At 39.9% G+C, this 26,858-nt stretch overlaps 2 protein-coding genes across 3 annotated transcripts; one reads left to right on the top strand and one right to left on the bottom strand.

The window, feature by feature from the left end:
• Positions 1–656: 656 nt before the first annotated feature.
• On the top strand, positions 657–16,520 carry sgsm3 (small G protein signaling modulator 3). The gene is made up of 21 exons (XM_042504273.1): positions 657–837; positions 5,829–5,918; positions 6,167–6,252; positions 6,557–6,620; positions 7,248–7,459; positions 7,688–7,795; positions 8,820–8,963; positions 9,123–9,318; positions 9,453–9,598; positions 10,109–10,342; positions 10,512–10,694; positions 10,890–11,045; positions 11,165–11,219; positions 11,332–11,381; positions 11,572–11,724; positions 11,822–11,892; positions 12,181–12,229; positions 12,438–12,523; positions 12,681–12,803; positions 13,319–13,379; positions 14,171–16,520. The coding sequence occupies exons 2-21, from the start codon at positions 5,912–5,914 to the stop codon at positions 14,252–14,254; spliced, it is 2,268 nt and encodes a 755-aa protein (XP_042360207.1). The 5' UTR covers positions 657–837; positions 5,829–5,911; the 3' UTR covers positions 14,255–16,520.
• Positions 16,460–26,858, bottom strand: gtpbp1 (GTP binding protein 1). Of its 2 annotated transcripts, XM_042504274.1 has the most exons (14): positions 26,440–26,858; positions 23,555–23,666; positions 23,231–23,411; positions 22,907–23,090; positions 21,886–22,050; positions 21,648–21,771; positions 21,150–21,264; positions 20,924–21,068; positions 20,601–20,783; positions 19,968–20,103; positions 19,496–19,674; positions 18,853–19,014; positions 17,708–17,758; positions 16,460–17,547 (listed from the first exon to the last, which is right to left on the bottom strand). In XM_042504274.1, the coding sequence occupies exons 1-14, from the start codon at positions 26,626–26,628 to the stop codon at positions 17,434–17,436; spliced, it is 2,040 nt and encodes a 679-aa protein (XP_042360208.1). In that variant the 5' UTR covers positions 26,629–26,858; the 3' UTR covers positions 16,460–17,433. The 2 variants fall into 2 exon arrangements, with proteins under 2 accessions (XP_042360208.1, XP_042360209.1); XM_042504275.1 differs by lacking the exon at positions 17,708–17,758 and having other exon boundaries at positions 26,440–26,857.

The following is a 26,858-nucleotide window of genomic DNA, read 5'->3' as shown; positions in this document are numbered from 1 at the left end:
TTTACTTTTAAATATTAAGACTTTTGCATAAAAATAAGAAAAAAGTTGTTTTGTTATGAATTTAATCACTGATTTTATTATTATTAATAATAATAAAAATAATTTAATTGACAGTTAATACAACAGTGGCAATGATTAGCTGATCAATCAGTCAATTCACAGAAAATGAATCGCCAACAATTGCCAATTAAAACATTAAAAACATTTAAGCCTTTTCTATTTTTTCTAAAAATAACTGAGTTTTGGGGATTTTTTTTTTAAATTGATATTTTCTTCCTTTTTTCTAAGATTCCTCTGCAATGGGTAGGCTACTTTTACTTTTAATTATGTAAGTACATTTTTCTGATTATACTTACTGTTACTCACCTAACATTTTTTAATGCAGGACTTTTTCTTGTAACATAGTATTTTCACAGTGTGGTATCAGTACTTTTACATAAGTAAATGATCTGAATACGTGTTCCTCCTCTGGTGACAGGCTGGTGTTTTTGCAGGAGTGAATGAGCTCAGAGCAGAGGACGAGGAAGGAAACTAATGAATGAATGGAGCAAACAAACGTCGTGTGCCTACGTCATCTGTTCCTCCGCGGAAGGATATTTTCGGTGAGACGTGTAGTTCCGGGATGTGGAACTACTTGTCAGGATGGTCAGGGAAATCCTTAAAGGGTGTAAGGATACGTCGGAGCTACACGTCGCTAGCAGGTGCACAACGCAGTGAAATCACAAATACGAGACGTATGATGGCATAGCATAGCATATGGCGTTTTCCTCTTACCAACGACGGAAGACACGTCCGACATAAACCTTAACCGTTTGCTTTCAGTAGAATAATGTCACGGTAAGTTATGCTAACAGGCTGCTATCCACCGTTGTATGTAACTGTTAGCTTAAAGCGAAAGGTAGCATGTTTGGCTAACGTTAACAGCTGACAACTCAGTGAATACATTACGTTGGTCTCTGAGAAGGAGTTTTATCAATTCGTTGGCAGATCTCATGTTTGTACGGCACGTTTTTGTGCAGCAGGATTTTGAAATACGTGCAAATGTTGTCGGCCAAATGTGTTGCCATTGAAAAATGCTATTTAAAGTAGTGCTCATTTAAGAGTCTTTTGACTGCATTTGACGTCAGCTGGGGTTTGACGTAACGTCGATTCAGCTGTTTTTGTAGTTTTTGTAGTATGGTGACATAATGCATGCACACTTTGCATACAAGTATGTTGAATACTTTCATTGCACATTTTTCCCCCTTTTTTGCTATATGTATTTTTTATTTTTACCTTTTGCCAAATGTGGGTCGAATGAAAAACCGTGCAAAACGTAAGCTTTTCAGCATACAGATGTTACAGTAGACATTAAAACCATGTGTGCGTTACACTCTGACGTGTGCTATGTTCAATGTTAAACCACAAATACCAAATTCAGATGAGTTACTTGTTGCTTAATGAAATTAATGTCTTGTAATCATTAAAGCTGTGGTTTTGTAAGTTGGACAGCTCAGCAGTTAAGTAGATTAATTAGGATATGTGAGTTATTTCGCCTGCAGAATAGTTTTCCTTTTTTTATTTATATTGTTATATTTAACCTTTTTTTAACTTAAAAAAAAAAAAACCTTTTGGGATAAAAATATTTTCTTTTTTTTTAAGTTACAGACAGACAGCATAGAACAAAATGTAAAAAAATCAAAATATGCAACTCCAAAACAAGCAATATAAAACACAAAAAGAAGTTACAACAAGGGAAGACTAAAAAAATACATAAATGTATGCTATAGGTGAACCTTAAAAACAAGAAATATTAAAAGACCAGAAAAGAATATATCCTGATATTTGCAGATGGAGGATAAATTACAAATGTCCTGCAGCAGTGCTTTGCTCCTACCTCTGTGCTTCCTGGAAAGCAGAGGATTTGGAGTTGTTTTCCAATACCTTGTTATTTCCTTGCTCTTGAGGAAGCCACATTCCTGTTCACCATGGTAGCACATGCCTCTGTGTGTAACTGAGAGTGTGAAGTGATAGATGTGACGTGTGAATGACAGAGAGACAGACGGAAAGACACAGTCTGCCAAAGAGTACAAAGGACTGTCTATCATAATTCTGCAAAAGCGAACTTGGTGAGGCACGAGCCGCCGGTCCTGTAATACTGTGACATACATGGCCATGGAGGTGGGCGTATTCTCGAGAGGGGAACATGAGTCACCATTGTTGTGGTGACTGTGAGGAACAACTGGAGGAGGTGTTTGGGAAGGAAAGGGGGGTGTCAATGGGCTTAACAGAGCAATACAAAGTCAGTTATCACAGTAAATAAAAATGTACTCTTGTTATGTAAAAAAAAATAAATTTGCTGTGTGTGCATGCGCACGCACACACACACACACACACACACACACAGCAGGATGTTTCTCTTTGCTTTGCTTGGAGCAGGGTGTTAACCGGTGTGTGCAAACACTGGTGAGCCGCACCTCAACAATAGAAAAGATCTTGTATGCTGAGTAAGATCGAAAAACATCCTATTGTATATTCAGCTAAGTCACCTAAAATGATGGTTGGTTTCTTAATGTTGTTTCTGGGAGTATATTATGGTTGCCGTCTCTCCAGTATCTCTGCTTGTATTTGTTGGGTATGTTGTAAATGAATGAGCAGAACTGTTTTATCACAATGTTGGACTTTTGAGTCAATGTGATAATGCACCTCAGAAAATCCTGTCTTGTCATTTTTTAAATCCATTAACACTTTCCCAGTTGATTTTCTCAAAAAAATTACCGTATTTATGCAGCATATATATACATAGACCTTGATATGGGAGTTTATTCATATGCATATGTTTAAAATAATGCACACATTTGGATTTATAGTATATAAGTTTGGTTTTTTGGGGGGTTGTTTTTTTGTTGTTTTTTTTTACTAGAGCCCAACTGATACTGGACTTTTGAGGCTATACTAATAGTGGAATTTCATAGTGAGGATAATAATACATCAGATGGTTTTATTTTACAGAAACAGTTTTGCTTAGTAACCTGCAAATTCTTATTAAAAGTATGCCTCAGAATTTACTGAGACAGGTGATTTTACAATCTGCAGTATATTTTTAAAAGGGTAGTTTAAACTGATAAGAATGCAGGGTAGGCATATGCAGTATACACTTTTCCTTCTGCCTGAGCCTTTTCAGTCACCACTCAATACATAGACTGTATATTTAGGGTTTTTGGATTTATTGGATCATGTGTGATGGCTAAATAAAAACTCTGAAAATGCTGAGATTGAACCATATTGGTAAAATTAGACATGGAAAATAATATTTTTTTAAAAAACCAACATGTAATTCTAAAAAATGTTAAAAATAAATAAATAAATAAATAAATAATAAAATAGGAATGTGCTGTAGTTTATTTTCCTCTGTATGCCTTGATGTACCCGGTATGACTTGTCTGTGGTGTGTTTGCTATCGATTTTTGTTGGCCTCTGTTCTTTACATTAAAGTTGTTGTTGGGTGATTCTGTTTACGCTCGGTTAACCTCAACCACAGTAACAGCTGATACCCACAATCAGCTACTTGCCATTAGATTGTAAACAGTGTAGTTGTTTTCAATTTTAGGATTTGCCATAATTCTTTACAATAATTATTTTATATTATTGCCAAAAACAAGTCTTTGTTCACATTTTTATTTGATTTAAACGATTATTTGACCATTAAAAATAGCTGCTGATTATAGCAATGTTGATTAACTAATTGACTAATCAACTGATCATTTCAGGTCTAACTTTCACTTCCATCTGCAGCAGAATTTTGCAGTTAGGTTGTCGGTGTGCAACAGTTTGCAGGAGGGGCTCAGTCGTGTTGGTTTTCTTGGCAGGTGATTAAACTGTTTGTGTTCTTGTAAGGGAGTCGCTCCAAAATCCCAGTACTCCCCTGAGCTACGCACAGAGCTAGCCTGAAAGTACTTGGCCATCCTCCAAACCTCAAATTGATTTCTCATCTCTCTTAAGTCCTAAATCCCTCTTCAGATGCTGCAAGCCCGCTGCTGGAATGAATCATTTTGGCAGGGTGTTTGCATGCTGGTGAGCCTCTTTTGCAGGTTACGGTTGTTGTGCTGGTGTGTCTGTGTCTGTATGGTTGTGTGTGGTTTATCAGCACTCATATTTCAAATAGTGTCCCTTCAGGATACTCAATGTGACTGTGATAGCAGGATGTCAAGACCAAGGTAGCATCCAAATTTCCCTCCCCTTACTCTATGGCGAAAGTGACACTCTGGCTCTTGTGCAAATAATTGGAAGTGAATCCAATAATCGGGATTTGCGATTTTTCTGTGTGCCTAAAACATATTTGAACAGCAGCATATTTGTTGTGGGTATTTTGGATCTGCAGTCTTTGGCTCAGACTTTCAATTTTTATTTGGGTTCATATGCAGCACATGTTCATGAGGCTTCATTTTTATGAAATGGTGATTCAGTTGTATAACAGCCTGTTGGCCAGTAGGAGTGGGAATCACCAGAGGCCCCACAGTAAGATATTATTACAATATTTACTATCAGTACAATATCATTTTGATTCTAAAGGTTTTGTGATGTGCTGCGTATTGTGATAATATATAGTATGATTTATTACCTTTTTTTCAACTGCATATTATGTCACCAAAGGAAAACTGTAATGCTTGTTTTGTGAATGAAAAGAAAAATCCAGGGAAACTTTATTTTCCATTTAATTGTCATGTTAAAATGCTTTTTCTGTGGCATACCAGCTGAACTTTTGCAGACTGAAGAAAACTTTTCCAAAAAATAATGTACATTTAATCTTAAGTGATCCATTTCTAGACATTGTTCAAGTGTTCGCTGGCTGACTGCAATTGGGAAGATAATCTGTTTTATGTTTTGCATAACCACAACCAAATTTTCCGGGGCCCTGGCTGTACGGTAGCCAGCGCTTTATTGTCGCCAATCCAAGAGATGAATGTGATTGGCTCGGCAGTGCTGTAAATAGTCATTATTTCCTACTTTGTTAGATCTCTTCAGTATTTACCTATTTGCTGTTTTGATTAATTTCACTGTATTATTGTCTGAAATGAGTCATTGATATTGTGAAGAGACACTTTTCCATTGTGTTTATCTAACAAGAAAAGTTGTTTTCTAAAGGGTTTTTTTTTTTAACATGTGACAAAAACATAAGAATAGAGGCATGCTGTTGTATAGAGAGCCCTGCAAAAACACAAAAAATCTTCCTGCCTACATATGTTCATGATTATCTAATTATGAACTAGCCAGTAGAACAACACGCATACGTTGCCCACCTATATAGCCTTTGCAGGACAGGAGCTGTAAACTAAGCAAATTACCACAGTTGTGATATATAAGACCTTTCAAACAGAAAAAAGGGTGACATTCTCATAAAAACAAGAAAAAGAAAAAGTTGTTTACTACATGAAAAAGTATTCTCACAGAACGTCTGTCAATTTTGCCCCAGGACCTACATAGCATAAAAATAGGGCAGCAACACAGAGAGTTAAATAAAGTAATTAGCCTGTGGTTAGTACAGCAGTCATATGGCCACGAGGAAAGACACGAGAATTTCCTTCTTTCTCTCTCTGCATCTCGTCCTCTCTCACTTACTGTAATTGTGTTGGACCTCTGAGTCTCTTCCATTAGTAATGCTTGAAGAGGAAACATTGCCTCGTTACAGGATAGTTTGACTCATCAAGGTACTTGCACATATTTTGAAGAGCAGCAATGATGTTTACGGCAGAGGGGTAGGTTTAGAGAAGATGCACTGTAATAACTTGAAATAAATGATGAGTTTGAACCACTAACCTCTTTTTTTCCTGTGTTTGTCAATTTTACAGAGTGGGTACTATCTGCTGACCTCCTTTTTCCTGAGTGACTGCAGTGTTTGTGTATAGAAGCCATTCACTCTACTACCGACAAAATGTCAGGTGAAGATTTATATTATTTTTACGTAACAGATGTCAATTTTAGGAGGGTTTCTCAACCTTTTTTTCTGATTATCAAAAAGTCTCATTGATATCGCCACTACACTCTGACCTTGTTTGGCTGAAATACTACCGTATTCTTTACATCGGAAATATTATGATATCCCTTGTGGTAAAAACTCTCATATGATATGTGTAATGTTTTCTGTTTAAGTACCAGTTTTTCAAATTAATGAATCTCTCCGTTTTAGGTACCTACACTCCAGCCCCTGGTGGGCCGTTCTCTGCTCTCACCCCGAGCATGTGGCCCCAGGACATTCTGGCCAAGTGCCATCAAGTAAGGATGTGAATTTATGTGTTGTTTATGTGCAAACCTTAAGTGTTTGTGACATTAAATAGAGAGTGAGAAGTATTTTGGAAATAGAGCAGAAAACAGGATATGCTATGATGACTCATCTGCACGGAGTGACAGAATATTATGACAAAAATGCCTCAGGAGCCTTGTCTTCATGTGACACTGACGTTTGATCAGTTGTGTTAACTGGTGTTTAAGATGCTCAGCTGTGGCTGTTTTCAGCCACGTCTTTTACAGGTATATTTCCTGTACAAATGAAAAGCATGTTTTGTGTTTGTCTCTACAGAAGGAGTCCTCAGAACAGCCTGAACTCCAATACGATGAATTTGGCTTTAGAGTTGACACTGAAGGTAATGTGTTCACTCACATTTATAAGCTTTTTTTCTGCACTGGTAAAATTACCGAATGACATGAACGAGAATCATCATATTTTGAGTACAGTAGCTACATTATGTACACAGACTGAGTGCATGTGATCTCGGAGTTATGACCGCGAATGTTCTTTGTTGCCTGAGGCAAGAAAAATGTTTTGTACCTCTTCAAACATTACTTTTTTCTTCAGTTTGTTGGTTCAGAAGGCTGTTTTCTTTGTGCTTAAATAATCACAATTTGTTATTTGGGAGCAGTTTGTTTTCTGCTTATTGCTAATATAATTTGTGTTGGTTATTTTACTTAATAGTTAACATGCACATAACAGTCAACTGGAACACAGTGTGTGTGTCTCCCATTAAGCGAGTTCTATTTTTGGCTTTGTTATTTTACCACTTGTCTGTAGTACAGACACGTTACCCTTCACTCGACAACTTCCGCTTTTCTTCCATGTCCCTTTCATGCTTGGTTAGATTGGGAATATATTTATCATTTTCTAGCACATCAGTTGTAGTGTTGGAATTTAGTTTACTTGTGTTAATATTTTGTTTACAAAAAAGCCCATACAAACACGACTAATGCTGGTATATCACTGTCTTGTCAATCAGACGATGGGAAGCCCAGGTCCTGGCTGGGCACTGAAGGCTCACCACAGCGTGAAGACCCCCAGCAGCGATTACGCTGGCAAGCCCACCTGGAGTTCACCCACAACCACACGGTGGGCGACCTGACCTGGGAGCTCATCGATCCCGTCCTCCCACGCTCCGAGCGTCTGCGCTCCCTGGTGCTCGGTGGCATACCTCACAGCATGAGGCCACAGGTGAGCGGACTTGCTCAGCATGGGAGAACATTTTGTGCAGTTGATTAGAAGTGGTACACATTGGACTAAAATATGGCTCATGTTGGCCAGTTGATGTTTGATTTAGAACAAATAAGTGAAAAGTTAAATTTGTTGTCACAAGAATGCAACAGTTGCTTTTGAGTATTTACATTTATTAGTTGTCTCCAAAGTCAACAACCAGTGCTTTAAAGATGATTTGTTTGTCAGCTATGGATGCGTCTGGCTGGAGCGCTGCAGAAGAAAAGGACCTCTGAGATCTCCTACAGAGAAATCATTAAGAACAGTTCCAATGATGACACCAGCACGTCTAAACAGGTAAAATCTCTATCTTCTGTTTACATAACCAAACTCAGTCCCATCGCAGAGTCCAACTCGGGCTGTACCCAGATCAGAATTATGTCAGTCAACTTAGATCTGACCATTCAATAGAATATTAGACGATTCGCCAACGCTAGATGTAAAGCAAAAGCTGGAGACTGTTGTATTAACTTGCTGGGAGTCGTAAAATCAGCACTTTTAGGCAGAGGAAGGAAGAATATGTTATCTCGGAGCCCAAGGTGCAGAGTGTCTTCCTCATCTGCAGCTGCTCATAACAAAGCACAGCCTGAAAGTCAAGAGCGTTCACTTCACAGCAAAGTCTGGGGACCAAAATGTCCCTAGAAGCAAACTGCGCAGCACACTGACTAGCACAAAAAAAGGACAACTGTTCAACTTGAAGCAATCTCAGTCGACTAAGGGTCTCCGACTGATGATTCAAATTTCTGACTTTCAGGGGGCAGCCCTAATTCCAACCAAGCACAGTATTTCTTGAGAACATGTCTCAATAATTGATTTATTCATTAGTAACTGGACACAACTAGAATCTTTATTTACAAACTCTTGCATTTTGATACTATAAATTCTCTACAACCACGAAAACACATGAATGAATCAGCTGTTGATCTGCTGTAGACCTGTAGAGGGGAATGCATATTGTGCCACAGTGCAGTCAACATTTCCTGTGTTGCATTCACACCTATTGCGCAGTCAACTGCACAATAAGATTTTGTAAGAATGTAGATGCAAGCTGAGTTGTTCTGGAGTGTTATCACATGAAGGTAATACTGATGCATATCATTTTTAGTCATTTATTTCCTCATTAAGACACAGATAGATGAGAAGGTGGGGGCTTAATCAAGTTTAAGTCACAGTTAATTGAAATAAAACAGCTTCCAGATTAGGTCTTAGATTACAGGTGCACACTTTAACAAAGGTGAAGGTGAGGTCTTGTTTTTTCTCCACCTGTTTTCCAACCACTCCTGCTGTGTTTTGTAATCCGTTGTTAACCTCTGTCCCTCAGATAGAGAAGGACCTGTTACGGACCATGCCAACCAACGCGTGTTTCAGTAGTCTGACCAGTGTCGGAGTGCCGAGGCTGAGACGTGTGCTGAGAGGCCTGGCCTGGCTTTACCCAGACATTGGATACTGTCAGGGCACTGGCATGGTGAGAGCTCACACATCAGTACCTGATGTCACAACAAACAGCTACATTACGCCAGCCAGCTGATTTCAGTTACACAATTCGTTCTCTTGTCTTTCTTCTAACCGTTCTATCTTCACTGTCTCCCTTTCCCTTTCCCCACACTTATCTTGATCCCTGTAGGTGGTTTCCTGTCTGCTGCTCTTTCTTGAGGAGGAGGATGTGCTATGGATGATGTGTGCCCTGATCGAAGACCTCCTTCCTCCATCCTACTTCTCCTCCACTCTGCTGGGCGTCCAAACGGACCAGAGGGTTCTCCGCCAGCTCATTGTTCAGTTCCTGCCAGCTCTCGACCGTCTCCTGCAGGAGCATGACATAGGTACAGATGGGTATTATTTGGAGAAATGGAGAGAGAAAATGTGTGTGGGCTCAGAGAGGCAACATGGGCATTCAACAAAAACCTCCCTCTGCTGTGAATTTATAAAAACAATTATCGGCTTCTTATGCCTCCAGAGTTGTCGCTGATCACACTGCATTGGTTCCTGACATCATTTGCCAGTGTGGTGGATATCCGTCTGCTCCTGAGGATCTGGGACCTGCTCTTCTACCAGGGCTCACTGGTGCTCTTCCAGGTCACACTGGGCATGCTCAAGATCAAGGTATTTGCACTTCACCACTGAATTCATGAGTCTTGACTCTCTTGTAAAGTTAATTTTGTGTTGAGTTGCTGTAGAGCTATTATATCTATTCAAAGAAGAGCTCTACTTGGGCCCAAAAACATCAGGGCATGGCAGTTTTGGGCCTGAGCCCAATTAAAAACCTAAATTTGTACTAAAAAAATGGGCCGATATTATATTACATTTTATATATTATAAAAGGAACATTTATTTATATTAAAACATGTATTATCTTTCATATCTTGTTTCAATTTGTTAAAATCTCCTGCCAAAGTTCATAATTTTTTCATTTCAAAATATTAAATAAATAATCAGATTCAGGCAGAGAATCAGAGCTCGAATCCAAAGGGCTGCTACAGCAATTGATGCCAACAGAAATTATACACCACTGTAGTCACAAACCATCCCATGCCACCCACTACTTCTTCTTCTGTTGACAAGAACTTTATATGTTGAGTATTAACCCTTGTGAAATTCACTCCCCGACCCCAGGAGGAGGAGCTCGTGTCATCAGAGAACTCTGCGTCGATTTTTAATACTCTCTCGGACTTGCCAAGCCAGCTGAGAGATGGGCCTGCAGTTCTAGGGGAGGCTATGAGGCTGGCAGGGACACTGTCCCAGGAAACACTGGAAGCCCACCGGCACAAGCACCTAGCCTACATCCTGAATGAGCAGGCGCAGCTCAACAATGGAAACAACACAACACTCAACACCAATCTCAACAAGGTCAGTCAGTGTAGTCTCTGAAAAGTTAGTGTGCTGAAATATCGATTATTTTTGTCAGACTAATCGAGTAATGTCAATTTTGTGTTTTGGACAGATTAGGTCTATGTGTCCACTCTTCCTTCATTTATTGTGTGTGTGTGTGTGTGTGTGTGTGTGTGTGTGTTCTCAGGTGGTGAGGAGACAGTCCCTTCGCAGAAAGTCCACCCTGAGCTCCCTGCTGTTTGGGGAAGATGAGGCAGAGGCCTTAAAATCCAAGAACATTAAGCAGACAGAGCTGGTGGCAGCTTTGCGAGAGGCCATAGCTCGCACAGCAGAGCATTTTCACTGCCTGGACCCACGTCACTCCAGCACTGTGAGTTCACACTCACAGGAAAAGTGTAGCTCATGTTGTATAGTTTGTGGACTGTGAATCAACCTTCCTTAATTTGCTGGCTTTTCAGACTAAATGCTTTACTAAATTTTAATCTTGTAATACCATCATATTTTAGCCGTCAGTATAGATATTTCTTTCCATTTTATCTATGTTGACTTTATTTTTACTCTCTAGGACCTGACTCCTGATTACTCCATGGAGAGCCACCAGCGAGATCATGAAAACTTTCTTGTGGTGTCTCGCAACCGACGGAGACGGGCAAAGGCATTACTGGACTTTGAGCGACACGATGATGATGAACTGGGCTTCAGGAAAAATGACATCATCACCGTAAGTCATAACTTAGACATAGACACATTAAAAAAACAGTTTCTTGTTTCTGACCACACACATTCACTGTGCGTACCCCCTCACCTCCAAGTCTCATCTCCAAGTCAAATCTCTTTCAGATCGTCTCACAGAAAGATGAACACTGTTGGGTTGGAGAGCTCAATGGCCTTAGAGGTTTATTTTTTTCTTATTTACACCCATTGTTGTAATCTCCATAACTTATTACTGTCATTCTGTGTCTGTCATAACTCATTTGACACACATTCTTTGTGCTTCTATGTAACAGGTTGGTTTCCAGCGAAGTTTGTGGAGATTCTTGATGAAAGAAGCAAAGAGGTATTAAAGCAGCTAATTATCCCGTTAGTAAGGAAAAAGTGTCTATGCTGACCTTGATTTTCGCAGACGCTCCTCAAAATGTGTAATCCATGTGATATTTGTCAGTTTTATCTTTCCATTCCCCTTTCAGTAAACTGATTATTAATTCATAGTGTCCTCAACAGTGTTATGCGTTTGTGTCTGTCCCCAGTACTCATTAGCAGGTGATGACTCTGTGACAGAGGCAGTGACAGACCTGGCCAGGGGCACACTGTGTCCGGCCCTAAAGGCCATCTTTCAGCACGGTCTCAAGAAGCCATCTATACTGGGAGGGCCTTGTCATCCGTGGTTATTCATAGAGGAGGTAAGAGAGCTGTTTTTAAATGGCACCTTATTGCACAAAGATGTGTCAAATTCACCCCTAGGACTCCATCAATCTTTATCTCCTTGTTTTCTTTCAGGCGGCCAGTAGAGAGGTAGAGAGGGACTTCAACTCTGTCTACTCCAGACTGGTGCTGTGTAAAACCTACAGGTAATTATGTTTTTTGGTTTGTTTTTTGTGATTATATTCACATCTGAGTGTTTTGAGGACTGGATCATCCAAAGGTCCTGGATGCATTTTCATTTGCAAGAAGGTGTTAAGAGGTTTGGATAGTAACACATCTGGTTCAAAAAACAAACATGGGATCAGAAGCAAATGAGATGTCGACTGTCAACAAGAACTGAAATGTGTTTTGGCAGTGGAATGAGGAATCCACTTTTAATGTGTCCGCCTGCAGCATTATAAAGTAAAAAATTGTCCTCCTCTGATATTTACCAGGTTAGATGAGGATGGAAAAGTACTAACACCTGAGGAGCTGCTGTACAGAGTAAGTAGGCACTCATTTGTGTTTTGGTTTTTTTTTTAAAGAAAAAAATTGTATGTTTTTATGTGGCTTAACCTGCAGTAAGAGGATAAGCAGTCAAATGTTTATCCTAGCTTTCAACAATACAAGTAGTGTTTGTGTGGTGAGTCCTCCTCTGTGTCTATAAATGTTAGCAGGAAGTGCATGAGTGCCCTCTGTCTGATTTTCCCAGGCAGTGCAGTCAGTCAACATGAGCCACGACACCGCACATGCTCAGATGGATGTCAAGTTTAGGTCTCTTGTCTGTGTCGGCCTGAAGTGAGTTTTCACACACACACACACACACACACACACACACACACACACACACACACACACACACACACACCCTTAAAAATATACTAATTCACAAATTCTGAGTCAACACGCACACCATCAGGCTGTTTGGTTGTTAACTCTGTGTCTACCCCACCAGTGAGCAGGTGCTGCACCTGTGGTTGGAGGTGTTGTGTTCCAGCATGGCTGCTGTCGAAAAATGGTATCATCCGTGGTCTTTCCTTCGCAGTCCTGGATGGGTACAAATCAAGTGTGAGCTCAGGTGAGAAAAACTTCAAACTACAGTCTGTTTACATTCAGTTTCAGATTGAGATAACACTAAGATCTCAGAGTGTTTCAAAGTGGTTGACCGTTGAAACATTGAGCAAACAAACCAGGAACTGCCATAAAGAACGAGCTACCGACAAACTTGGTACTGAATTCTTGTAGTTGGCTGTCAACATTGGGTGCACTGTTTCTCAACTATTTTACCAAACATAATCCAGTAGTTGAAAATATCAGTAAATGTCTAAAAAGTGGTGCTTGAAACCAAAATTAAAGAAAAGGAATGTGTGTATCAGTATGGCTAGATAATGTGACTAGGACTTGGAGAAGTATACTGGATACTTGAATGAGTTCTTAAAGTGATTTTTTTTTTTTTTTTTTTAATCTTGCACCTTGATCCCAGAAAAACACTCTCTGGATTTGCCATGAGATATATTGTAAATGATAAAAGGCTTTATTTAATTTTGATTTGACCAATAAATAATGCCCGCTCAACTGTTGTTGTCTCTGCAGGGTCCTATCAAAGTTTGCCTTCAGCCTCTCCCAAGATTGTGAGCTACCTGACAAGAAAGAGGTGAGTAGAGGAAATTACACAGCGTCCCCATGTGGAGCAGACGTCAGCACGTCTTACCTTTAAAAAATTTTATGGCTTTATGCTGTTTCAGAAATCCGCTATTCTGAAAGCAGAAGTTATGGATGTGCTGGTTCAGCATCACCTCTTTAGTTGGGACCTCTAGGTAACATGTCACATATGAGACTGTAGGTGCTTCAGTATAGTCAGTAGTTGGTAGCTTACTAATCTGCTGTGCTGCCCTACCACACAAATCAACTCATTCTAGTCACCAAAATGTATCTACCTTGTTATTTGATCTAAATAAAGTGTAAGGTAAGATTTAAACAGTTTGTCATGGCATCACCTTGCTGAAGTTGCCCGTGCCCACTCAGTAGTTTTCACTGCTCTGGAGTCTCAATCTAAAATGATTGATCTTTATTTATCATTTCAAACTGTAGCTCACCTCCGGACAGATCTCAGTCACCGATGTCAGCAGGCTCAAAGTGCATTCTTTAAAACTGCTGTTTGATGTTTTGTCACAACTTTTAATATAACTCAACTGCCAACTTTGGTGCATGTTGATTTTATCTTTCGGTTGAAAGCTATGTTGATTTTATGTTTCAATAAAAAAGCTTTCCACATTTTAGGGCAACCCAGTAGCTCACCTGGTAGAACCGGCGTGTTTGCTGTGTGTCATCCCCTGTCTCTCTCCCCTTTCATACTTAACTTGTCCTACTATATAAGGCAAAAGCCAAAAAAAAATAATCTTTAATAAAAAGCTTTCCACATTTTCTTTTCTTTTTCTTTTCCAGGAAAAGGAGCAGAGGCCACTAAAGGAGGGAGTGCAGGACATGTTGGTGAAACATCACCTCTTCAGCTGGGACATTGATGGCTAGACACACAGCAAAACACGGCTGAATCCTCCCCTGTCCCGTATCTGTGTATATTTAATGTCTCTTTACCTGTTTCTTACAGACTGTCGATTATAAATTAGACATCGTTGTCTGCTACAGCGAGTGAGTACTTCACAGACTCTCTGTCACGTCACATTTCAACATTTGACAAAAGTCGACCAGTTTGTATGTGCTGAAGCATGTGTGCATTAAGGTGCATACTTAATGTTAATTGGTCCAGTGTAGGAGGTTGCACTACATGGTGAAAACTAAATACACCCTAGTATAAAACAGTGTAGTACAGAATAATCTGTACCCATGGGAATGGAGCACTCAGTGTGTCCTAACAGTAAGTATTTATTAAATACTTACTGCACTGGCCGTTTAGCTTTTTATAGCTAAGTGAGTGCGTGTTTTTGTGCAAGAGTGAGACGTACAGTCCATTCTCTTCCATCATCTGTGTGTGTCTGTAAAACAACAACAAACACTGGGTCTTTTAACGCGGACTGAAATGCCACATTACCCTGTAGATTCCCAAATATGAAGACCAAAACAAACATTCCTAAACATGGAGCTGTAAAGTTAGAAATTATTTTTGGAGAGGAATGCCACTTACCTCAATATCATGAATTCCACAAAATATTTCATCAAAAACTGATGTTGCACATGCCAAGTAAAGCCTTTTCAATTTGTTATACAAGACTTAAGGCTATGTGTGCTACCTTAACAGTGGTAGTGAACAGTCTGCGCTTGTATGACATAATGTAAATGAAGCAGATAAATACTTTTGTGTTACAATCTATAGTAAATATATGTTACATATTTGTAATGTTTTGTATATAATCACATCTTTTGCTTGTGACTAAATGTGCCCTGGCAAGTTGAAGCCATTCAGCATAGGACTTAGTTCTGACTTAAAGCTGCACGAGCAGAGAAAACAGGAAATTGTCTGTTTATTTATTCAAACTGTTGGCCATTCTTGATAATGGTAGACTGCAAGGGATGATTTGAGAAGGTTGATATGCTAATTTAAATTGTGAAACATTTTCCCGCGCATTACAAAATATATACCTTTTTTTATATATAGTTTTTGGATACTTCGCTGAAAACAAAGATTCTGTTGTATTGGTTATTTATCCAAGCTAATACGATCTTGCAGGTGTTACACTTGAAATTGTCCTGTAATTTCAGATGAGAATGAATCTTTTTGGACTTACATTGTTAACTGTAACTTCCCCATGTGCAGTGAATGCAATCAACCTGGTTTACATGATTGTAGATATTGTTGCCTGTGTAAATCATATTGTATCCAGTGTCACAAAAATTACAATCAAAATACACAAGAATATTGTGCTATCTACTCTCCATCCAGCCAATAGTTGCCCCTCTCTATCTGTAACGTGGAACTGATGAGATTACACAACACTCCTAAGCTTGAATGAGTTAAAGAATATTGGAGAAAAAGAACACTATAAACATCTCCCAAATCCATCAGTTTTCCTGCCCCGTCTTAACAAATGAAATGCATAGTATTAAGAATACTTCACCCACAAATTGACAATTTTATTTCTGTGAAGTGGAATTTGCAGTGAAACCTTTTGGAGTTTTTTTTCTTGCGTGCCTTTACTATGAACAGAGAATCCAAAAAAGGCTAAAATTGTCCATGAATTGATGTAAAAGGAAATTGTCTTTATTAGCAACAAAACTAAATCAAAACATCCATTTACAGACTCTCACACAACTGGTGCAGTATAATCCAGTATCATTTATCCAGTCGTATCCTCAGTAATTTCTGAATACATGCATTTTTGCAAAAACTTTAGATTTAAAACACATCTGTACAAACATTACTACACTACTTTCTGTGCATGAGACTGTTTGTACACATGGGGTTAGATTTGTAATGTTTCAGCAAAAATGCACAAATGCATTTGTGAAGGACAAATGAAAAGTGTGAAACTTTGTGAACACGTTTTGATATAGTTTTGGTGTGTCCCTGTTTACGTCAATTCTAGAAGGAGTCTTTTTTGGATTCTCCTCATACTGTGGAGACATGCGAACAAAACAGTTCTCTTTACAAATTCAAGGCAACATTCTGTAAATAATTAATAGACAGACAGTCATTTTGCGGGTGAAGTATTTCTTTAAGATGTTTAATATGTAATTTAAGAAAAATGCACATATAGAAAAAGACACACGGTTGAAAAGTTCAGTAAAGCCTGTTTATTAATGGTCAGTTTTTCAGCGGCAAAGTGTGTTTTAAATGTCACAACATGTCAACAGCAACAGGCCATAACGCATGGGGTACTAGAGTTACAAGTAGCACTGCAAGTACTGCATGTCTTATAATCATGAGCAACTATTGGAGTGACAAGATTATGTGCTGTATTTGTTTGTACTAACACTATTTGTCTAAGGTTTATAACATGGCAGTGGAAGCATGATAGATACTACTGATTCTAAGAGTGCAGGTGAGAGTAGGTTGAACAATCTAAGAACATCCAAGAGTAAACCTTGTGCATGTATGCCAAATAAATAACTGACAATTATTAAAAAAAAAAGAAAACGCAAAAGCTTATATTTGCAATATATGTAGAGTTTGAGATCACAATGTGCCTTCTGCTACATTCATTTATGATTTGCATACATTTTGTACAACGGCGTCAGTCCAATCAGAGCACAACTAACAGCTAATTTACATAACGCAGTATAAATAGTACATGAACTGTTTTTCATTGCAAATACACAGGGAATGCATGGGGGAGTTTCACGTATAGCTGCTCATATTGGTACCAGACCCTTGTTTTCGGTTTCACCTCCCTCCCTGCCACTGACATTGAGCCAGAATTGTAGATTATATAGACACATAAAATATGGATTCAATTAAATAAATCATCCTGAGTGAGGCTAACCTCAAAAACAACACTGATTTCCATCACCCAAACCATTCAAAATAGTAAAGGCAGCTGACGTTAAAATGCATCAAGGGTGTATGCCGTTTGGTTTGGGACACCCTTTGTGTTCCCTTTAAAAATAAAAACCATAGGACCTCGTGTAGAAAGGCAAGGAGTAATAAGACTGAGGAGAGTGTCCTGCTCCAAATATCCTTCATGGTTTGTGGAATGAAGACACTTGGTGGAGTGATAGCAGAGAGGGAGGTTTACAAGGGGCAGGAGGGCAGTTCAGCAGCCTCCGACTCCTGATGAGGAGGGAGCTGCTGTGGAGTTGGTGTTGCTGTTCTGGCCTTTTGCTTTGTGCCTCTGGCCACCCCTTCTCCGTCCTCCTCCAGACTTTGGCTGCGAGGGAGAGATAAAAGAAAACACTTGATAAGGCGCCTCCACGACCAGAATGCATTATTTACTCAAAATTTATCAAGATCGCCAGGCTATGAACTCAACTGTCTCCCCTTTTTAGGCTCTCCATTGTTCTTGGTTTTTTTGAACTGACCCATTTTACCTTGTTCTCTTTGTTGCCCTCCTTTATCTGAAGGTCTTCCTCTCCCTCTCCCTTAAGAGGCCAGCCAGGCAAGCAAAAGGAGGGGGGAAGAGAGTGTGAAGGAGTGATGTGGCATGACAAAAGTTTAGGATGAAATGAGATAAAATCAAAGCAGGATGTATTGAGTGGTGGATAAGAAAAAGCAGAAAGGAAAAGGGAGGAGGACACAGAGCAGTTTACAAGTTAGAAAAGAGCAGCAAGCATTTTTCTAGAAATTATTTTGATTGGAAGGTCAGCTCAGTGCACAAGAAGAGAAACAGAAGTGAGAAAAGTAAGCTTAAGTCAAGAGAGCATGAGATCATAACAAACTTGTTTAATTAGGTAAAATTATGTGTTTAGCCATGGAGCTCTACGGTTATTTTTTGCTAGCACTCTGCAAGTATGTTCTTTTAAATTAGGGTTTTGTTATTAATGTGCTAACTAGCATCTTGAATCTGGCCTGTCAGTCCTCCAGTTTCCCATTTTAAATGACTCATACAGATTGCCGCCCTCTGGTATGGAGAGGTTATCGTGGTGCTGCAATGTGTTCAGGTGAAACTTTTTGGCTGAGACAGGCAATGTTAGGTGACACAACAGTCAGCCTTTGTCACCAGTAGTTTCTTCAGTGAGGTGGCCTGAGTACATTTAAATTAGACTTTTATTGTGAAAGGTAAAAGTGGAAGGGGTGGAGCTGCAATGCCCTGCCGTTGACATTTTGTACATTAGAAAGTGTTTTGCTGTCTTCAGATTACAGAGCGTCCATGTTTTTATTTATTATCTGGGTAAGTATAGGCAAAACTTGTAATAAACAGCTGATCAGTCGTGTAAGTTCAGTGTTTGCTACAAAAACTATTCAACAAAGGCGTCCCATAACCCATTTATCACATTAACTCTTTTTCCACAAAAGCAAAAATCACCTCAATGAGTGTAAAAACCCTTTGTGTCCAATTAAGAACATTTTGTCACATTTTGCTGTTTCCATACAACTCTTTTAATGCAATACTTGAAAATGCAAAAATAAAAGTCTATGGAAACATGACCAGTGACAGGACAGAGAGGAAATCAAAGGAAGATCATTGACACACTAAATAGAATTTCGTAAAACATGGTTTGTTGACTTGTCTCACCGGCTGTGTTGTGTTGGGGCCTGCTGACTGTGCTATCGTTGCTGCGTCATCACCGGCTGCTGTGGTGCTGTCCTCTTTTCGCAGTGGTGCCTTCTTTGTAGACTGCATTTTGATTTGTGGAGGTTTGGAATTTGATGGCATATTATTGGTGGATTGCAACAGCTGAAAATAACATAAGTCAAATGTTTAAATTTCAACAGGATTAAAAAAAACTGGCTACTAATGATTAAAATAGCTCATTAGGACAGCAAATTCTAGAGATCTAAGCCTGATATGTATTGCCAAGCCTGTTATTTAAATCCTGTATTGCAATTATTTTTCCGTCTACAAACTTTCTTCTCTTACATGAGTAAACATTGTTTTTCTGTCTTTTTCGTTCTCTTAAATTCCTTCTGAAAATATCAAGGTTAAGAAGTCAGTGCAATTTGAGATCTTATGGAACATGATGAATTATTGTGGGAAAGCGCTATTTTCTGCCCTAACCTGTGTGAATTGTTATTCCATTTCATAATCAGGGATTTAGATTTTGGCACAGGTAATATCTTTGAACTCTTTTTGGTCAGTACTGTGTCCCAATCACTCATCATGTTAGTCACATCCCTGTGTAAAAATATGTCCTTGATCTTCCAGAAGGCTGCGTTACCTTAGTGATGGTGCCCACGGCCTTGGTGCGTCCCTCCCTGAACACCAGCCTCTGGTCGCAGTGCAGGTACTCCGGGGTTTTGATGAAGCGAAAGTGGACCGAAGCCTTGTCCCCTGTCCGTAAGCAGTCTCTGTTCATAGACAAGATGGTGGCTGTCTGCCTTATGCTGCCACAGTGGACTGAGTGGTGAGTGAGGACAGAGAGGTGATTGGATAGAGATAACAAAAAAAAGAGAAACAAGGGAAAAATTAGTTTATGTGTATTTCAAAGGCAACAGTGAGTCACTGAAGTACGCAGATGTAGTGTGGGAGCATTATTTGTCTGTGGTCACTGTGTCCCACTCTTTCAGAAAACAAGTATTAAATGTTATTTGAAAAGTTGGCTACAAATCTTCACTCAAACTGCTGCAGAAACCCAAAGAGCATTCATGTTTGTTCCAACTCCTTAAAACCTTTGAGTCACTGTTACCCACCCATGGCCTGGTATCTGGGGGATATCGTAGTGGGATGATGCAGCACCAGGATCTCAGCCTCAAACTCCCAAGTGGCCTGTGGGCACAACCTTGGGGAAACCATCACCATGCCTTTCCTGATGGATGATCGCTTGATCTGTTCAAAGAATAGTTGTGTGATAGGAGAGGCAAAGAAGACCGAGGAAAAAAAGAAATGTTCATTTTTCAACATTGTTGTACCATCATTTCTCTAGATCATTTCTCAGCGTGAGATTTATTAGATCAGTGGAGTGAAATAAGAAACGAGGGAAATAACCAAACGTGATCATACTGACTGATACAGAACCTTCCTCAAAAACATATTGTACATAGTTTGAGCCAGCTGTCAGTTAACCCTTTAACACCTGGATAATAAATAAATAAAAAGTGACAAGAGAAAGTAATTCCTTTTTTTTCTTATTTTCAGATATTTTTTTTACTAATTTCTTGCAAGTGTTTGGGCCGTTTCTTGTTACGTTGCTAATCACTTTCTTCCCATGTATTTGACAGAAATCAAGCCAGTTTGCTCAGGTTTCAAAGGTTAATTGATTACCAAAAAAATGCAGTATCTATCTTTGCCCCTTGATCCTGCTGTGGGAGATTTTCCCTTCCTACCTTTTTGAGCGCAAATGAGGCAGTCTGGCCACCTCTGACCTCCTTCACAGGCATTCTCTTGCGGTGGATTGATTTGACGGCAATGGGGATAAAGCTGCCTAAGGGGTCCGGCCCAAGCAGCATTGTATCATTTAGACGTATGAGTCCACGTAAAGTAGTTCCTGATACTACTGTCCCCACTCCCTGAGACGGAAAAAGAACACAACCAGTGGTTTAGATAGCACTTAGGTGCTGTTCTGTATGTATAAGGTTTGTACCTGTAACGTGTTATTTCTCACATAAATAATTCACAGTAAAATGCATTTAGTGATTCGTCACTGTACCGGCACAGAATAGGTGTCGTCTATCTGGAACTCGGCGGGCTGGTCGTCTCTGTACGAGGTCCTGGAGGAGAGCAGGTTGAGAAACATCTTGAGCAGGTCCATGTTCTCTCCAGTCACATTGGAGATCTGAAAGATGGGACACATCCTGGAGGGGATACCACACACACAGGTAAGAAAAGGAGCATTTTCTCTCTCACTCTGAATCTGGCTGAGACAGACTCAGTACCTCTCTGAACTGAAGTTTGAAGCCGTGACTATGACGTCGTCCTTGTTCTGTACCAGGACAGGGATCTTCCTACAGCCGGGGGACTTCAGTAACCTCTGGAGCAGCTTTAATGTCTCTGTTAGAAGCAAAGCAAGACCACAAAAATATTGACACATACTTTGCTCCTCCAATTGTGAGGGCCCTGACACACCAAGGCAATAGTCGGCCATCAGTCAGAGTCTGTTTCAATCTGTCGCTCTAGTTTTTGGCAATGGTCGACCCCTGATGACCTTTGTTGGCTTTTTTCAGCATGTTGAATCACAAAATCCTTCTGATTAGCAGTTCAGCTCAGTATTTGAGAAAAACAGGAGCAGGGAAAGACACAGGTGATGTGAAGCAATGCAACAGTCAACCTTTGTTGCCACTTGTTCTTTGATGTTGGTTTGGTGTGTCTGGGCTTCTAAATTGTATTTTCAGATGTAAGACAGAAAATTAGTAGAGAGACCCTAGCAGACTGACCTTGCAGGATGTTGGATGGACACATGTCTATCTTGGTAACCACTACAAACACAGGCACATTCAGGGCTAAGGCCAGGCCCAGGTGCTCTTTGGTCATCCCTACGATACCTGCATTACTGCCCACCTGTCGAGACAGAGAGAGAAGAAATATGTGGTGTATTTTTATATATTGTAATATCAGAGACATGGGGAAAAAATAATTTATTTCGCATTGTGGACACTTTAGGACTCTTCTGACCATGAGCATGCAGAAGTCAGGCAGGTGTCCAGTCATCCCAAACACAGTGGTCTTGAGGTATTTCTCATGTCCAGCCAGGTCTATGAAGGTGATGACCTTGGAGGACTTCTCACAGATTTTGGTCCAGTCCAGGCTTCCTCCATGACTGTCTGGTTTGTTCACCACCTAGAGGCAAACAGACAGGGACTGAGTTATATCCACATCACCCATACAGTCTCTAACTCCATGTGCTGCTTAACAATAAGGTCAACAGGCAAGCTGCAGTTTCCAAAAGCTCCAAATGTACTTATGGTGCTATCACATGCTACATTTGCTGGTGTAAAGGGATCACCCTTTATCTACGTCTCTTTTTTTCTGGATGCCCCTCTGCACACCCATGACCTTTGCTCCATAACCTCTTATACAGGTAAACCTACCTCGCTTCTGTAGTTTTTGTCAACATATTAATCAGAATGTTTGTGGCACAAATTTAATCATAAACTATAATTATAATTAGGGATGTCCTGATCAAGTTTCTTGCCCCCGATCCCGATTCTTCAGGGTGTAGTCACTACAGGGTGTAGCAGCTTAAGCTGAACATGGAGAAAATCAGTAGCAGCATTTCAATGAAACCTGAATATCTGCCACAAATCGTGCTTTTTGTTTATGACATCTGTGTGACAGAGGACGTAAACAAATGATCCAGCAGGCCTCGTGCTGATCACCAACTCAATCAGTTAAAAACGGCTTTGATCGGCCCCGATACCGTTCCTTTCGATCAGGACATCCCTAATTCTACTGCTGTAACACCTTTTCTTTCCAGGGTTCCCACGCCTTATTAAACATCAAATTCAAGGACTTTTGAATGACTTTTCCGGCCCAATTCCATTTAAGGACCCAGCACTAATCAAGATTAATTATTGTCATAACACTGAGAACTTTTATGAGAACTAGACTTTTTTTTCTACCTCAAATTCACAGACTTTTAGGAGAACCCTGTCTTTAAGAAGCATCTCTGCTCTGCCTCCTCTCTACCCCTCACCTGTCCCTCCTGGTCAAACCCCAGGATATCGTTGCCCACACTGCTGGTCCTGCCACTCTCCATCTCGTGTTTGTGTCTGAAGAGCTTTTGGCGGGCAAAGCCCCTGCCATTGTCCAGCTCTCCGTGCGTTAACACTCCCAGCAGAGTACTCTTACCAGCATCCACGTTACCCACGACTGCAACCCTGGAGGGACAGATGATTATAAAACATCAACAAACCTGTAAAAGGTAGGCAGAACTATCATCATAGTCGTAGGAACTCTGAGTGTAATCTATTACTGTCTTGTAACCGTGACATTTTTATTCTGATCTTTGACCACTCACCTGACCTCCAGGAAGTCCAGCTCGCCAACACGTCGGCGTATCAGATAGTCGCGTACCAAACCGGCAGCCTCATTGCGCTCCCGCAGCGTAATAAGGTCAGCATCCACTTGCTCACACATGGAGCGCACCGTGGCTACTGAGGCCTCCATGTCCTTCTCATCCAGACCCCAGTCACCACCATCTACAGCCGAGGAGAGGAGGAGGAAGATCAAGAGGTAAGAACACATGCTACCAAGAAGACCTTCTGATTTTTCCAGGTTTAATCACTGGCTTCGTCACAAATTGACTGAAAAATGGGGGAAAAGGTGTTTTTGTTTTTCTCACCTGAGCCCATCCCAACCACATAGATGGTCTCGCCACATCCCTCCTCCATCCTGTCCCGCAGCTGGCGAAGTAACGAGTCATACTGCTCTCCATTGGGACTAACAAGTGCCAGCTATGGGTTATGTGTATGCAGGGGAAAGAAAACAAAGAGAAATTGTATATTATAGTTATGATCCTGGCTGTACGGTTGTTCTACGATAAATATATAATCAAAGCAAATCTTTTATCCAATGAGCTAAAATGAGATCAGTGACAGTCATTAACTGTTCAGAAGTTGGTAGCAGTTGCCCAAGGTGTGGTTGCTTTTGTGGTAGACAGTGACTGGACTTCAAAGTAAGCAACGCTTCAGTACATTTTTCCTCAGTTCAGACAATGCTTATATTAAAAATGTAAACCACAGTAGAAGGTGAAGCTTGAGGGAATGGCAAGTTTAAAAGCTGCTCATACACAAACGCAGCTGTCTTTTCCCATGACACCTCCCAAGGTTACACGTGCACCAGCACTATTGACTGACAAAGATTAACTCAACTAAAATACAACCATCTGCATTGCTCACACCACTTTATCTAGTAAAGCTGTGAGGGCGTTTTAAGCTAGGTTTACATTGCATTATTTATATCATTTATACTTTATTTAGCCAGAAAAAAAATCCCATTGAGATACATGATCAGGTAGTTCTAGTCACGTCAGCAGCACAATCATCACCATAGACTGTAAAGCAGCAACTTGTTTCCTTCAGGGCAGTTTTTAAAAGGCCTTTCAAAGCATTCAATGAAGTAAGTACCTTTTGGAGCTCATTCCACATGCAAGGTGCACAATAAGAGAAAATGATTTTACCAAGCTCTGAGTGCACCCTGGGGACGTTTAAAAGAATCTGTTTCAGTGCAGTAGTTGCTGGTATGAACGAATAAAAGGCGGGAGATCTAAGCAGGTATATAACTTATTAATGCCTTTGCAATAAATAGCAACTTGTGCATTCCCCTCCTCTGGTACAGAGAGGTGTGAATCTGCGTTTGTAGTAAAAGGTGATGCAGCATGAAGTGCAAAGTCCAGTTTTTTTAAGTAGGGATGTGGCTGCATGCATGCAAATCACATCACAGTCGAATACAGACAGAAATGAGCACTGCACAATTTCGTCTCTGGCCACCAATAGAAAGCATTGAAAAATGGTCTTGGCCTCAGGTTTTTCAATAGATTTTCATTTAGATTTATAAACTGATGGTGTTACTGAAGCTTATCATGGTTTGGTATCATTTTTCCAAAAGTGTTGCTACATATATGGTGGTATGAAAATTGACAGTTATCATACTGTATTCATTTGCTTGTCTACGGTATTTAAAAAAAAATGCAACTGGATAGACAATCTCACCTTTATTTTGGTTATTTATCAAAAGGCAAACTTTTTACATATACCTTCATTCAAAAAATGGTTTCAAGATTTAATTACAGAAAAAACATGTTTCTGTAACTAAAAAAACCCTTTTGTTTTCATTCCTTTAAAGGTCATTGTAAATAATAATGATAATGTAAAACCATTACACCGCAAGTCTCATACTGTTGCATCTAGTGGTGGGGAAAAAATTGATACAGCATAGTGGGATATTTTTGCATGACAATATCATATTGATACACAGATGCAAAGTATTGTTTTTTTTTGGGGGGGGGGTCATAAATTATTAATATTACAGATACAAATTAAAATTAAACTATATAAATAAAACTTCCAGTAGTCTACTAGAATAATAAAATCAATTTTTTTTTAGACCACTACATACAATTCGCTACAATAAAAATGACTAAAGTCTGATGAACAGACTAAATACTTTATCTTATTAGATACAACAGATGATAACCTTTTTCTATGGGAACACAATCAGCAGTCGAAAAGGTTAATAAATCGAGTACATGTGATTGCAATAATACATATATTGCAAGTATATATATTTGCTTATACTATATAGTATATAATGTAGTATGTGTATATAATAATACATATATTACTACATACCCTGTATACTACTAGATTGTATCATAATTTAAGAATGGTGATAATGGGGCCTGTGGTGATTCCCACCCCTAGTTGCCAACCTTGTGACATAAATTGAATCTACAAAAGTTAATTAAAAGTTTACTACAAACAAGTTCATCGAGGGTGAACACAAACCCATAAAATTGTCAGGAGCCAAAGGTGAATAAGGTACTGCCTCCCCGATGCAACCATGTGCAATTCCCATCTGTTTATGGGAATAATATTATAATGTGTAATTTGACCCTTTCAGACACAAACCTGATTGCTGTCGCTCAAATACAGCTGTAAGTCATTGTAAAAGTAATTTGACAGGTCTATATATCTAATAACTTTTTAATTATTCAAACAAGACGGCAACCTGATTCTTTTTTTATTTCATTATTGCTAATATACATTTTTTGGGGAACCATTAGCGCTGCATTTCATCAGCCTGTGTGTGTTTGTTTTGGGGTTAACGCACCATGTCAAGCCAATGTTGTGGTTAGTTTGACAACACAGTTTTTCATGTTGCTCTGTTGCTTCAAACAGTAGCAGTATCGCTAGACGCGGTTAGATAGAGACATGTCGTGGTAGCATATGGTGCAATATGCTTCGACTGATAAAGCAGGTAATGTTTGCGACGCGCTCGGGCATCAGCCGGGGCTAGCGTTAGCCACAGCTAGCTAATTTATTTAACGCCAGCAAAACACTGAGACAAGAAAGTCAGTCTGGTATATTTTTTAGTAACTTTGTCTGTAGTAACAGTATGGAGTTGCGTATAATCTTTGGTAATTACATAGTTATAGTACATGCATAACGCACTTTAGTTTCATTCATTCCCAGCTAGCTTAGCAGCGCCATTACAGCAACGGCCTACCTTATTGGTGAAGTCAACCCCTCGGTCCTCGGGCTCGCCATTGAGCATGTCCCCGTCATCGAAGCACTCATCCCCGGCGTCCTCTCCGCATCCTCCCCGGTCCGGAGCAAATATACTCGCGGGGACTAAAGCATCCGCCAGTGGTATGGAGTTTATACCTGGCTCATGCGCTGCTGCTAATGAGGCCATTTTTACGCCAGTTTTACAGTGATAAATTTCAAGCTGTCTCAATTGTTGTGAAGACGGCTGGCAACCAAACACGCATACACGCCAGTCAGTGCACCGCAAGCTCTGCACGGTAACGTCCGTTAGATACAATACAGATACGTTAAGTCTAACTATATCCCCTCTCCTTCATGAACATTACCGTAACGCGCTGCTTATTTATATTCTCTCTGTTTACATGCAAGCCATTTAAA

Source organism: Plectropomus leopardus, chromosome 17 (assembly GCF_008729295.1).
Source record: "Plectropomus leopardus isolate mb chromosome 17, YSFRI_Pleo_2.0, whole genome shotgun sequence".
In the NCBI taxonomy this organism is placed as follows: Eukaryota; Metazoa; Chordata; class Actinopteri; order Perciformes; family Serranidae; genus Plectropomus; species Plectropomus leopardus.
This window is presented reverse-complemented; position numbering and strand designations above follow the sequence as displayed.

Coding starts and splice junctions, on each gene's coding strand:
- sgsm3 (XM_042504273.1), top strand. Junction 10,343..10,511: donor TCAACACCAATCTCAACAAG/GTCAGTCAGTGT, acceptor GTGTGTTCTCAG/GTGGTGAGGAGACAGTCCCT. Junction 12,230..12,437: donor CTGAGGAGCTGCTGTACAGA/GTAAGTAGGCAC, acceptor TGATTTTCCCAG/GCAGTGCAGTCAGTCAACAT.
- gtpbp1 (XM_042504274.1), bottom strand. CDS start 26,628: ATGGCCTCATTAGCAGCAGCGCATGAGCCAGGTATAAACTCCATACCA. Junction 21,265..21,647: donor TCCATCCAACATCCTGCAAG/GTCAGTCTGCTA, acceptor TGCTTCTAACAG/AGACATTAAAGCTGCTCCAG. Junction 17,548..17,707: donor AGGGCAACAAAGAGAACAAG/GTAAAATGGGTC, acceptor TCTCCCTCGCAG/CCAAAGTCTGGAGGAGGACG.